The following is a 15,000-nucleotide window of genomic DNA, read 5'->3' on the forward strand; positions in this document are numbered from 1 at the left end:
CTGACTGACTGACTGTCTGACTTTCTGACTGACTGATTTTCTGACTGACTTTCTGACTGACTGATTTTCTGACTGACTGACTTTCTGACTGACTGACTGACTTACTGTCTGACAGACTGACTGACTGACTGACTTATTGTTTAATTGACTGACTTACTGGCTGACAGACTGACTGACTTACTGTGTGACTGACTGACTTACTGTCTGACAGACTGACTGACTGACTGACTAACATACTATCTGACTGAATGACTGACTTACTGTTTAATTGACTGACTTACTGTCTGACTGACTGACTGACTGACTTTCTGTCTGACTGACTGACTGACTGACTAACTTACTGACTGACTGACTGACCTACTGTTTGACTGACTGACCTACTGGCTGACTGACTAACTTACTGTCTGACTGACTGGCTTACTGACGTACTGTCTGACAGACTGACTGACTGACTGTCACACTGTCTGTCTCACTTACTGTCTGTCTGACTGACTGGCTGACTGACCTACTGTCTGACTGTCACACTGACTGTCTAACTTACTGTCTGTCTGACTGGCTGACGATTGACCTACTGTCTGACTAAGTGACTGATTAACTTACTGACTGAATGACAGACAGACTGACTGACTGACTGACTGTCTGAGTAAGTGACTGATTAACTGACTGACTGATTAACTGCCTGACTGACAGACTGACTGTCTGATTAACTCACTAACTGACTGTCTGACTCACAGACTAAGTAACATGCTCAGTTTTTAAAGGCTGGAATGAGCACTTAAAATTAAATCTGCACTTTCCTCTATACTTACTCTGCCTTCCCGAGCTGTCAGAATGATCCTGCTTCTCACTTCTCAAGTGGTAATTACGAATAATTCGTGTTCACATGCTTTGTTGTAAGGAAGACCATGAAAAACCTCTTATTCAGTACAGAAACTGAAATATTCTCCTCCGACATGTGGAAGGTTTTGGACTTTGGAAGCTCGGGTGTCAAAATGTCTCTGTTAATGTGCATCTTCCTGGTGGAAAACCCATATTTACTATAATTCCGATATCACATAAAGGCAGTCCATCACCGAGAGACATATTATTGTTTGTCTAGACAATGAAGTACTATCTTTACTGTTTAAAATAAACTCATTACTTCATTACAACATTTGTCTATAGAAACCTCATACAGGATTAAACAATCCCGTTTTATTCTAAATCCATGGCCCTAAACATTTCTTCTCAGTAATTTGTTTGGATATACTTTCCTCTTTTAAAGCGATATATTTAGTAACAGATAACTAAGGATGTGTTGAAGGTGTACAACCTGCACCTTCGTATATTTTTAGCAGCACTGCTTTATAAGCCCCTTAGCTAGACATGTTTAAATCCCTGAGGCATCTTTCCGGAGTTTACTATGGTAACAGTGTGTGTAGGATGAAACGAGGCGAGTCCCGCTCTCTCACACACACACTATAATGAGCTTCTCTGGGTGACCTGAGGCCCTGGACAGCTATCGTCTCCTCTATTAGTTATAAAGCAGCAAAACCGCATTTAAACTTTAACAAAGCGGCAATTAGGATCGACTGAAGTTAATCTAACCGTTATTATTCTTGGATTTTTTAGAAAAAGGTTACACCGAGCCCGGTTTTATTTTTAATAGGATACACTGCAGGAAATTTAATAGTGTGTTGGAAAAATCTCCCCAATCATCTAAGAGACGTATCAGGAATTAGACGAGACAGACGTGAAAGTGACCTTGTTAATGAATTCAACAGTGTTGGAGAGAAAATAAAATCCAGATATATTACAGGGAATTTTGGATGTACTGAAATCCTATTTATTCATGATGTTCTCGATGAAAATGAGCACTGACGTGTGCATGAGAAGATATCTGAATCATTTTACACTCATATTTGCCTTTTTCTCCGAGATGTGTTTGATTTGATTTATATCTCTGTTGGAACATTCATCACCTTCATCAACAGTGCATCATTTATTATTTTTCTGTCACATATACAGCGCACCCTGTCATGGTTTATTCCACTTACTGTATGGCACAGCAATTTGTTAGCTCTAGCATTTATTTTGTTGTTGTTTACTGAAAAAATGACACGTAATACTTTTGAATACTTTGTTTATGGTTGACAGTATGTCGTTATATGTTTATATGGTGCAATTCCAGTTCCTCATATGGCTATTCCTACAGCATGTAGTGTTAAAGTTGTTCTTTTTATAAACTGACTTAGTAAAATCACAAGCACAGGATTCTTCTTTTTAATCTCCTACCAATGACTTTCTAATGGAGCTGCACTCATGTTCCACACATAAAGAGGTCACACAACGTGACTCGGTCCAAATCTGCAGAAAATCTGCAGGGATGTTGAAAAATGACAAGCTTCTCCGAACATCACAGTTTGCTTGATTTTGCATTCATTTTTCCAAACGCAAAATAGCAAAATCCTGGAGGGACTGAATAATATAGAGAAGTGAATACACACACATACACACACACAGACACTGTATGTATATACTGGAGACTTCCAAGTCCATGGTAGACATGTAGAAGCTGATCTGGTCATCTGCTGTAGTGCATCTGCCTGAAGTATTGATGTGTCTACGTTTGTAAAGAGTGGTTATTTCAGTTCCCTTAGCCTTTTTGTCAGCTCACGCCAGTCTGTCAGTTCTCATCCTCTGTCATTAGGTTTCTCTATGCAGAACTTAATGTTTTTTGTTCTTCATCCTATAATGTGTAAAATCTAGAGATGTGTGTGAAAATCTCACGATATCTACAGTTTCTGAACACCTCCAACCAGCCCATCTGGCACCAACAACCATGAGTCACTGAGATCAGATTGTTTTCCTCCATTCTGGTGCCCAAAGGTCTGAAGAAATAGCTCAAGACAATTAATGACATCAAAACAAACTGCTATAATTGAATATCATTCTAGTCTCAGTGTCAGTAGCAATTTGATATTTAAAATCCATTTTAACTTCATGTTCAGATTTTTTATCCAATCCTATGGCAAATCCCAGTTCAGAGCTGATGTCGAGTTCGATTTTGGCTCCTCCATCCATGCACAATCCATCAGAAATGTCAGCGCTGCATTACTAGGACACCGGCTCGATGCGTCAGACCAACTGCTGTTCCACAGTCTACAGTGTGTGCAAGATTTGTCTGTAAGCCATGATCAGAAAACTACATTCTACATTGTGCACATCGTCCAAATGTAGGGAACAGGATTAAGGTCTCGTGTCCCTTTTCCTCTGTAACGCCGAGCAACCATGAACGCTGTGTACTGAGTGACATTTCCCGTCTCTGAGCTATTAATTCATGCAGTCAGCTTTTGAGAGGATGCACAAGAAGGTCAGAGGATATTCACTGAGATCATCATGTTTTAACACTGCAGTTGTTGTTTCTGGGAATTACATCAGCCAGATGGGTTTGAAAGCTAGCTGCCTTAGACATGTCCTATAGGTCTAAATGGTCACATAAATAAACTGGTTTTTATTAATAAGAATGATTTATTTTAGTCAGAAGTGTTGTAGTGAGTGTAGTAAAGCTGGATTTTGCTTTAAAAATAAATAAATAAATAAATAAATAAAAACCCTAAACTTATCACATTATAATTTCCTTTGAAAATGTATTAATAATTAAATGATTTTATTGTTTATAAATGAATAACAAATACAGATTTTTTTATTTTTATTTTTATTTTAAGGAAATTATGGTGTGGATTTATTTATTTATTTATCTTTTATTTGCTTGTTTGTTTGAGAGAGAGATTGAGAGAGAGAGAGAGAGAGAGAGAGAGAGAGAGTAGAGAAATGAAGATGCTGGTGAAGGGACGACTGATTGGAAGGTTGTGAGCTCGAATCCCAGATACACTGCTGGATGTCTGCCAGAATGTCAGACACCCAAATACCAGAACTATAAATAGAAATAACGTGAGTGATAACGTGAGCTAACTTGTCTTGCAAACGTTTCACAACATCTAATCTAATTCTAAGCTGTTAAAATGTGTATTGTTCACAAATAAATAAATAAATAAACAAACAGTTGAGTCCAGTCCAGGTTTATCCACAAAGGGCCGGGTTCCATTCCAACCAAGCAGAAGCCACACCTGAGTCTACTGAAAGCCAAGATCAACTGATTAAACAGGTGGAATCAGGTGTGGCTCCTGCTTTATTGCTATAAAAACCTGCATCCACATCGAATGCCCTCTCTTATGGATTTTTCGCCTTAAGAATTGAAATTTTGCAAGAAATTTGCATCGGCATATGAAGCACTTTCGCATGCATTTAAAAGCTAGGTGATTTATTAGGAGTTTTTTTTGTTGACAGATTGGTGGTGTGGATGGCCTGTTCTATTTTTAGCCCAAGCTTGGTGTCGTGACTTCCTGTGAGGACCCTCTTTCAATAGTAAAATCCTTTCAGTGCACTATGTGGTCAGTATGATCCGTTACTGGAAATGATGCCATATTTTGTGCAGCACAGTGGCTTACTGGTTAGGACTGTTGCCTCAAAGCAAGAAGGTCCTGTGCTTGCGTGGGTTTACTCCGGGTTCCTCCAAAAACATGTACATTAGATTGATTGATAATTCTAAATTGCCCACAGGAGTGAATGTGAGTGTATGTGGTTGTCTGTCTATATGTGTGGCCCTGTGATGGACTGGTGACCTGTCCAGTACCCTTTCGCCCAATGTGTGCTGGGATAGGCTCACTGTGACCCTATTTAGGAATAAAGTGGGTATAGAAAATGAATGGATGGATGCCATATTTGCCAAAGCCTTTCAGCTGGAAAAAAAATGGCGGATAAACTGAACTGAACAAACGTAAGTAACTTGTTATCAGTTATTGATGTAGCACTTAAAATTACTTACATTTGCTGTAATAATTTTATTTGACTTCTTTATATGGTTTGTTTGAGTCTAATGTCAACTAGCTAGAAAGGTTGCAAGGATATTTTTTTGTGTGATCCAATTTGTAGTGATCCAGGGTCCTTACCACTGCCCAGACTCGTGTACTGATTGAGACACACCCGATGTCTAGGTTTTGCCTTTCGTTGTCGGTTGTAAAATCTGTATTTGTTTTGCCAAGAGATCATAGTTAATGTTTAGGTTCACGTCTCTAAGGTTTCCAAGGTTGACGTCTGTATAGTTATTGTTTTGTTTGAAAAGAAACTGGTATCTGACAAAATCTGAGACATCACCCAGGCTGTTGCAGTCAATAATGCGGCCTATTAAATCAAACACTTTTTACTTTCTTTTAACGACGTCCCAGAGGTGATGTACACCATAACAGCTACGTTTTAAAAGACTTCCAAATCATTAGTCATTACGCTGTTAGTAATTTATAAAGCTGCTGGTTCAAGCCTTAACGTGATGTTTTTCTGTGGGATTCTTTCAAAACTGAGATTTTTTTTGTTTAGTTTTTTACTTGTGTTCTCACTCACACGATTTACTGTGGCAGTGTTTCTGATTTACTGCCATAGCAACTCACAGGCCACTTCAAATTAATTCGATTCACTTGCATTTGTATGCCGCTTTTAACAATCGACATTGTTCGAGCAGCTTCAAAGAAATCCTCATGGAGATTTGGATCCCTAATGGACAAGTGAGAGGTGAGAAGTGTGAAGGAAAATCTCCTGGAGATGACACGAGAAAGAAACCAGACAACAGAGACGAAAACCACTCAAGGGTAAAAATCGTGAGAGACTGTGCAGTGCAGTGTGGCCGTCGCTCACTTCCTGTTCATTCATTTCAATCATTCAGTCGTTGATTGTTTAGTAATTGGGAGTTGAATATTCCGTACGTGTGATTAAACCTGTTTACATAATAGGAGCAATTTGTTCCTTCTCACTTCCTGTGGGCAAAATTTCACTTGCTTCTTTCCGTTTCTTTTTTTCTGTGGACTTGTTATGTTTGTGCCGTCTGTGTTCATCGGCCACAGCAAATAAAAGGGAAAATTGACTCAAAGTCAAATTGCAGCGAGAAATGAATAGAAATTTCTATTTTAGTTTTGTAAAAAGGAAATTGAAACAACAAAGATGGGTTTGTTTTTTTTTGCAGGATCTGTATCTACTTATCTATTTAGTGTCTGTTCCTGTATAATGATTAAAATGTCTTTTCAATTCGGTTTTCAATTCAATCCAATTTATTTGTATACCGCTTTTAACAGTGGACATTGTCTCTTTACAGGAGTATAGAAACACAGCAAAAATTATAAAGTTTAAAGTTAATTTACTATTTATCCTTAACACTTGTCCCTAATGCGCAAGTGATGGTGGTGAGGAAAAACTCCCTTAGATGATATGAGGAAGAAACCTTGAAAGGAACAAGGCGCAGAATGGAGCCTCATCCTCATTTGGGTGACGCTGGACAGCAGATAATGTCCTTTCTTCAACAGTTTATAGTCACAAAGAATCGTTCTTCTAGAATGTTCATTCACCAATTTAGAAAGCTTTCCTCGCTCTTATAACGCAGTATCTGTGACACAACATAGCCGAGGCCGTGTAGGTGGGTTATGACTTTACAACAAAGCTTTCACCTCAAGCCTGTTCTTCATTGAAAAATTCATATTATTCCGTCTCTGTCACTGGCAGCACTGAGGTATTTACTTACTGCTCTGCTCTGCTGATGGTCAAATATCAGTACTGAAGGTCAATTTCTGTTAATCTTTCAAAATCACAACGCTAAATATTGCATGACTTTCCCAGCCTTCTCTTGTCTAGTCTGGCCTTCATCACTGTATTTATTACTTGTGTTTATTTCTGTCTGGAAGCTGACCACGTGGTTCCTCCATTTCCAACGCTGTCGTTTACTCCCTGGCTCTATCCCCTGATTAGATGGATTTGCTCCCATCGCTAAACCAGATTAGAGCCGTAGAGCTCCACAGGACCGGAATACATTCCTGGTGTTGCTCTGTTTTCGCTTCAAAAATGGCTGACACAGCCGTCTCTGTTCTCTGTTCTGGTTACTTTTTATTGTCCGGCATTGTCATGACAGGAAATTTACGAAGTATTTAATATTTCACACTATACTTCTGAATACTTTTTATCCGTTTTTTAAATTAAAAGGAAATCTGTAGCGGTCAATCGGATTAGGAACAAACAAAGACAGAAATTTCTCCATAATTTATAATGGAAGAAATAGAAATAGAAATAAATTACCTGAGAAAATGAATTAAAAAAATTTTTTCTAATAAACCTTTGCGAATAACAACACTGTTCTCAAATCTCTCTAAAGTGATTTTTATATATCATAGATTTTCTTTTGCCCCAATTTAGTTTGGTTAGAAAGGATAAAACTATAGGTATCTTCTGAGGTAAGCAATACTCTCAGTTCTCTACCAATATTACATCATGAGTTAAATACAGGCCACTTTCTCTCGACTCTGTAGTTACTTCACAATTCAATACAACAAAAGCACATGGTGCCTCAACTGCTGTTAAAACCATTAATGCTGCATTTCTGTTGGACTTGCCATATGGCACACCTTAGATTTGATCCTAGCTGTAGCTTCTGCTTACATCCAGTGTTTTTCACCAGGCTAACATTTACATGCTCATGTGTTCTGGGATTTCCTCTCAGTTTAATATAGCCATACTTCACTCAAGCAAGGGGTTTGAAGTTAGTTGTGTGTTTACACGTCTTCTGTTTGATGTAACATACATCAATTCTGGTAGGTACAAGAGGAAACAAGGAAATTAGAGGATAGATGTAAAAGGAGAATAAAGGTCAGACTGGTTGTATGTATCCTGTAGGAATAAAAAAGAATGCATTTACGTAAGCCTGGAGATTCTAAGAGGTTTTATAGACTTGTCACTAGTTTTACTCGTCTGACAGAAATCAGTCCCTCTGGTGGTCCAGTGGCAGGTTCTTGTTCTCTTGTTGCCACAGCCTGGGTTCAATTCCCAGAAAAGGAACCAACCCAGCCATAGGGGAGTTAACTCCCAAGTCTGGATAAAATGGGAGGGTTATGTCAGGAAGGGCATCAGGCGTAAAACCTGTGACCAATCAAGTATGTGGGAGATGATCTGCTATGGTGACCCTAAATATGGAGAAGAACAACAGAATAAGTCAGTGCCTCCAGGATTTGTGGTTTTCTGATCGAAGAAATTAACACGAAATCAAGTAAACACTGTGATATTCATAAGATCACGCAATTTTTTAAAATGTCTGCGGATTTTCCGCAGATTCGGGGCTGAGGTCATCGCAACACACCTTCAGTCAAATCCCTGTTTGAGTCACGTGCAAGGAACATGAGTACAGCTAATAAAGAAAATAATTACGTATGTGTCTTTACTGGTAGAAGAATCCCGTGTTTGCAAATTTGCCAAGTGAAATAGTTGTATTGACAAAACAGCACAAAAATCGAGCATTTTTGCCCACAACAATGCCAAAAAAACTGCCTGAAGCAACGGTGACAAAGTAAAAACTCCCTGAGAGGACATGGAAAACAAAACCATCCTCTTCTGAGGGACAAAGGATAGTGGGATTATAAATAAAGTCCTCCATAAAAATGACTTAAGACACATATGTCAGGAGGACAGACCGTCGCGAGAGTACTTTAGTTCATTTAGTCGAAGTCAGATTTAACCCAGTGAGGCTAAACTGCCATATGTTTCCTTAAGCATCCTTTATCCCTTCAGTCATTCAGTACCTACCTTAAGATAAAGGAAATCCTAAATCCTGAAGGAGGATTACTGTGAATGAAGGTGTATTAGGGTATAATAGTGGACGCTATGGCATTATTTGATGACGATGCCACATTTTGGAAAATAATTATATAATTGTCATTTTTAACAAGCGAATAGTAAGCAGTTCAATCGGCACAATCATTACGATACAATCATTGATCTATAATTATTAATATGATCCACTCTGATGAGCGAATAGCATTTTTCGTGTATGTCTGTATTCTGCCGTATGCAATAAATGCTGTAAATGTAAACTGTTATTCTTGTTTAAAATTGTAAAAGAGGAATGAAAAAATGCAAGCTTTTTTGAGTTTGCTTGATATTGCATTAATTTCTGTGATCGCAAAGCCGTGAAAGCGCAAAGAGACTAAAAACCTTGGTATTAACATAACCATGTCTGTCTGTTTTCCTGTCTGTATTTGTGTATTTATCTTAAAGAGATGGAGAGCTAGCTAGGAAGAAGGCTAGTTAGCTTGGTTTGCTTTGTCCATCATGTGCAAACGTTCCCTTTGCGTGATCTCACAGGTTTAATCTGATTTAGTTCTTCCATGGTTTGCTTTACAAAGTGTCTCGCTTACACTGGAGAAGTGTTCTGTTTGGCCAGTAAGAGAACGACAAGCACATTTTCGGCGTAGGAGTGCAGACAAGAGAGACGAGTGGAGGCGAGTTGGTGGCAGAAGAGAAAGCAGGGTGAAACGGAATAGATGGAATGGCAGCGTCTGAGGGGCGGCAAAGAAGAGAGGATGAGAGGGAATAAGGAAGGAGAAGAAACAGCTCCTTGTAAAAGTGCAGCACCTTGTTGCTTCTGTATGGATCTGTCAGGAGAACCCTTGAGAATGTCTTTCAGGAAATAGGAAAAGCTGAAAGGAAAACATACTGACACTTTGGTTTCATCTGTATGCAGAATGGGGTTTATTTTCTATTTTTGTCATGCAGGCAGTTTGACATCTAAAATGTAAGATAAGATTAGATAAGATAAGACTTTATTAATCCCAAAGGGAATTCTTTTGCCAGAGACATAGCTTTAGAGTACACAAGAGAAATAAATATAAATGAAATGTGCTATAAATACAAAATGTACCAAAAGCTTCTTGAGAATTTACATTTCTGGCACATGCCAGACGCCCTTATCCAGGGCGACTTACATTTTAAACAATTGAGGGTTAAGGGCCTTGCTCAAGGGCCCAGCAGTGGTAGCTTGGTTGACCAGGGATTCAAACTCACAACACCCCAATCAGTAGTCCAACACCTTAACCACTGAACTACCACATCCCCCATAATCTACCCCATTAAGATAATATAATATATAATATAATATGATATTGCACATGGTTTGATATTAATGTACATATTGTGAATATTGTAGATTAAGAGAGTGCACATAATAATACAGTGATACAGTCAGTGCTCATTGTCTCAGCTCAGCTCCCTACTGAACGGGGAGAACTGGACAGGTGATGTCCATGCTAAGGTCACTGAATACATTGAGGTAACTGAAATCACATCTTCCTCATTCTGCTTTTTGATGAACTTCATCTGAGGTTTTTCAGACCTGTATCTTCATTTCACTGCTTCGACTTGATTGGTTGTCTGGATAATTACATGAGCTGCATGTTTTATTCGCAGAATAAAACATGCAGAAAGCCGGCATCTGATACAGTGCCGATATTTCTTCCTAACCCTTAAGTAGTTTTAAAGAAACTTTCTTTAAATGTTGACGCAAATGCTGGCTGTATCTAATATTTTTTTTTTCAGTTCCGAAATGCATTATAAAGCGAATAAAATATAGGTTAGACACAAAAGCTGCATCACCCCATGAATCACGGCTTCATACAAAGCGACTGAGTCATAAACAACTGCGAATCCACATACCGCTGTAGTCCATTATGGCAATATTTTTGTCCGTCTCAAAGCCAGTAAAAAATGAGGAGGAAAGGGGAAATTGCTCGTATGTGAATAATCACATGCTGTTACTGAATCCACAGGCTGACAGATTTAATGCTTGTCACGCTTTAACAAATGTAGACGTGCTAAACACTTGTTCCTGCTGACTGATTGTGGGGTTCTGTGCTGTCTGTGGCTTTTTAAAGCAGGAAGTAGATTTCTGGTTTTGTGCTCATTTTGTTCCTCAGGCCAGTCTCAGGTTGTGGTGTATAGAAAAACTGAAATGCTTTATAATTTCTACTGCAGTCACACTGTGTGTGTGTGTGTGTGTGTGTGAGAGAGAGAGAGAGAGAGAGAGAGAGAGGCAATTGAATTGAATCTTTTATATTGCTTTTCATTTTCATTTCCTTTTGCAATCCATGTGAGCCTTTACCACTAGTCATTTTCATCTGAAGTCCTTCCTGTGACGTCACTGCTGGTTTGAGTGTTTTTACAAACTGCTGAACTCCAACCATTTTTCCACAAAATGGCAAAAAAAAAAGAACATTGAGGTGCGGAGAATTCAGGTGCAGAGAGGAGAATAGCCAGACTGGTATATGGCAGTCTACAGTAACTCGGTTAATCACTCTGTACATCCGTGCTGAGCAGAAAAGCATCGCAGAGCATGCAGCATTACGAACCCTGAAGCGAAAGGGCTACAACAGAAGAAATCCACATCAGGGTCGAATCCACACTTCCAATTCACACAGGAACAGGAATCTGAGGCAACACTGGCTCACCCAAACTGGACATGAAGACTGGAAAACGTTGCCTACTCTGATGAATCTTGATTTCTGCGAGTCACATGTTTTCTATCAGCAGCATGAAATCACGTATCAACACTTCAGGTTACTGATGGTGGTGTAATGGTGTGAGGAATGATTTCTAGGTACACTTTGGGCCACCAATCGTGTATATCGTTGCTGACAACATGGCCAAGCACAAATTTTCTCCATTTTGTGACAACATGACAGTGAGTTCAGAATACGTCAATGTCCACCAGATCTGAACCCATTAGAAAATCGTCAGGATGTGGTAGACGGGGAAAATTCACAGCACGAACACGCATCTAACAAGAAGCAATTTTGTGCTGCAATCATCTCAACATGGAGCAGAATCTCAAAGCAGGGTTTCCGGTACCTTGTGTGAGGAACTGAGAGAAAAACACTGTTAGTAATAGCGTAGCATTCCTTATAATATGGCCAGAGGGGGTATATTTTATTTTACACAGTTTTACTCCTTGTTGTGCATTGCATTGTACAATTTCCCTAAGCATTACCTCACTGCGCCGAGAAGATTACTCACTGCCTCTTATCGAGCTCGCTTCTCCATTCAGTCGCTCGTCCGCACTTTCGCTCTCTCCGTCTCCATTATGTTTTATAGAGAGCCTTCGACTGTCTGCTACAGATACCAAATTTCTAATCTTCTGCTTCCACAATGTAGCATTTCATAGGTAATAAAACTCTAAATTATAATAAGGGTTGGTGATAAGACGGTGAATCAGTTTCAAAAAGTGCTCCAGTATGAATATGGATGTGGTTTGGATTCGTCATTGCACTGTTGATGCAGAGCGTTCCTTCAGACCTTCAAGAACGTATCATTAACTTTATACATTGTTCATATTTCTTACACGTTATAGGATCTTTCAACAGTGTCGTAAAGATTAGAAAGTTCAGAATGAATCAGTTCTGGGTTGTTGATCGGAGGATCAGGGTTCAAACCATAGCACTGCCAAAATGCCACTGTTGGTCCCCTGAGCATGGCCCATAACCCTCAATGTTCCAGGGGTGCTGTATCATGGCTGAACCTGCACTCTGACCCCAATGTCCGAAATTGGGATACGCGAAGAAAGAATTTCACTGTGCTGTAAAGTATATGTGACAAATAAAGGCTGTTCTATTCTATTCTTCTTCTCAATCAATGTTTATTTTCAGGAACTGATGTATTTTGGTCACGGTCATGTTGATTCTGGAGCCTGTTATAGGAACACCACCCACTCTCAAACACGCACTCTCATTCACACCCAGGGATCATTTAAAGTAGCCAATCCAAGTGCTTTGAGATGCTTTTTGCTCATCACTGTTGTATAGAGTGGAAACCAATAACAAGGCTTTTGTGGAAGGTTGTTTCTTGACCTTAAAGTCTGGGTGAAAATCTCAGGAGAGTGCCTTCTGAAATGCTTTTCCGCTGACCACAGTTGTAAAGAGTGGTTATTTGAAATACCTTTATTTGCAACTAGATGTTTCTTGACCTTAAACTCTGGGTGAAAATCTCAGGACAGTGCGTTTCGTGATGCTTTTCTTCTTACCATGGTTGCAAAGAGTATCATATGTATAATACTAAAGAGTATTATTATATGAGGTAACCATTAACAGGACTTTTGCAACTAGATGTTTCTTGGCATCAAAAAAAAATCCCAGGACAGTGCCTTTGGAGATGGTTTTCTACTTACCACAGTTGTAAAGAGAGGTTATTTGAGTGATTATAGGAGTGTTCCTAAGGATTTTTGGAAATACTCACTCCAGCCCATCTATCACCAACAAACATGCCATGGTCCAAGTCACCAGGATTACATATTTTCCCTATTCTGATGTTTTTAAGGCATTCAACCTGTATCTGCATGATTTTATGCACTTTCATTTACCGCTACCACATGGTATATGTGTCCTGGCAGTCGTTGGGTTGGAGAGGTAAATCCACTGCATCCCGGTATGACCCTCAGTGCTCAGATGTTATAAGCAGCTTAAACCTTAATCTGGGCCTGGTGCATTCACCGACAAGGCTTATGTGACTGTGGGAAATGCATCCACAGGACCTTCTCCCAGAAGTGTGCAACAACCCATGGAAAAAATATGCCTTTTTCACTTGCACAGCCAACAAAGATGACCTGTTTATCAGAAGACTTTATTCCTGAACTCACATTCATTACACAGGAACGCTGGAGTCACTTGGTGTTGTGCATATAATAGGAGTGATTAAAAAAAATAATAAAGCCTGTACTGTGTGTTTATATGAGTTTAAGTATATTAGAGGGAATATAGGGAAAGATCCAAGCTTAGGAATCCCTCAGGGGTCCAACTGGTAGCCCGATCTCCGGGATACAGTTGTGTTCATTTGTCCCTTGGAATATAAAAGGATTTGTAATATATCAGATGGAGGGAGTGTGTGTGTGTGTGTGTGTGTGTTGAGGGGCAGATTTTGTTGCTGTTACACATTCCATCTTCTAACTTTAACGCCCTTCGTCGCTCAAATTTGACTTCCTCACACGTTTGGAGTGGAATTGGATTATTTTATTAAAATAATCCAATTCTGTGTTACAGTTTATGCTGTAGTAGAATTGCAGGACAAATCATGTAAAAAGACGACGATTCAAAGACAAAATACACAGAAAGAAATATTTTAGTTTAACCATATCACTCTCCAGACATAATTCCCGTGGGGATGGTGGTAGCACACTGGTTAAGGTGGAATCCCAGATCCACCACCACTGCCACTTCTGGGCCCTTGAGCAAGGTCTTTAACCCTCAGTTGCTCAGTTAAAATGAGGTAAAAATGTAAGTCGCTCTGGATAAGGGTGTCTGCCAAAATGTTGTAAATGACAGAATATGATGATAAGAGATGTGTCAGGAAGAGTGGGTCAAATTTTTATTAAGCTACTCTATCAAATAGGTTTGTGAGGAAACCTGAGGAAAACAGTCATGGTGGGGGACATGTCCTATGCGTCCTCAGAGACAAGTTACACTTTAGCTGGTTTCCTTTTAACCTTTTACGACACACAACGCCCTCGATGCCTTGATATGATTCAAGTTTTCGAATAAAAAGCACTCCATTTTTTTCTTGCAAGGTATAAAGAATAACATGGTGTAAAGTTCACACATAACAACAGTTCCAAGTCTCCAGTCGCTGTGAAGTCACTGAAGTCACCCAGAGGTGTTCCTACTGTAATACTGGTTGCCGTAGTAACAATGGGTTTGTTTTTTTTGCTGTTAAAATGAAACACTCGAAAAGGGAGATTTAGTGTTTGTGTGTAAAATTCAGCAACGTATATCAGCATAATGTCATACCAGATGAATGAGAAGCAGTGCAGAGCAGATGACGTGCCAAGGTACCGTCTTCACTCCCACTGGTGCACCGAGTCGCTCCATATTTGCATAAAGTTCAAACTTTTGTCTCTGGACACGCCCACTTTTAGTCGCTGTCACTCATGTCACCAGAAATCGTATCATTTATACTGTGTATTGTTTAACATGAATTGAGGGTTTATATATTTACTTTTTTTTTTATTAATAAACAATTCAGTTTGACATATTAGTAATAAATCTCCACCGACTTCCTTTTTCCAGACTACTTGTGCAGTCCAGAGGACAACGTATACAACATTGACTTCACACG

At 39.3% G+C, this 15,000-nt stretch overlaps 1 protein-coding gene across 1 annotated transcript in view; it reads left to right on the forward strand.

Moving 5' to 3' along the window:
* The window catches only part of unc119b (unc-119 homolog b (C. elegans)), a 25,482-nt gene that overhangs the window by 5,002 nt on the left and 5,480 nt on the right, over positions 1-15,000 (forward strand). Inside the window, exon 2 of the mRNA XM_058414881.1 lies at positions 14,952-15,000. This exon is cut by the window's right edge and continues 65 nt beyond it. Within this exon, the coding sequence (XP_058270864.1) occupies positions 14,952-15,000 (49 nt within the window). The remainder of the gene's footprint in view (positions 1-14,951) is intronic.

The sequence above is a fragment of the Hemibagrus wyckioides genome, linkage group LG18, assembly GCF_019097595.1.
Source record: "Hemibagrus wyckioides isolate EC202008001 linkage group LG18, SWU_Hwy_1.0, whole genome shotgun sequence".
NCBI lineage: Eukaryota > Metazoa > Chordata > Actinopteri > Siluriformes > Bagridae > Hemibagrus > Hemibagrus wyckioides.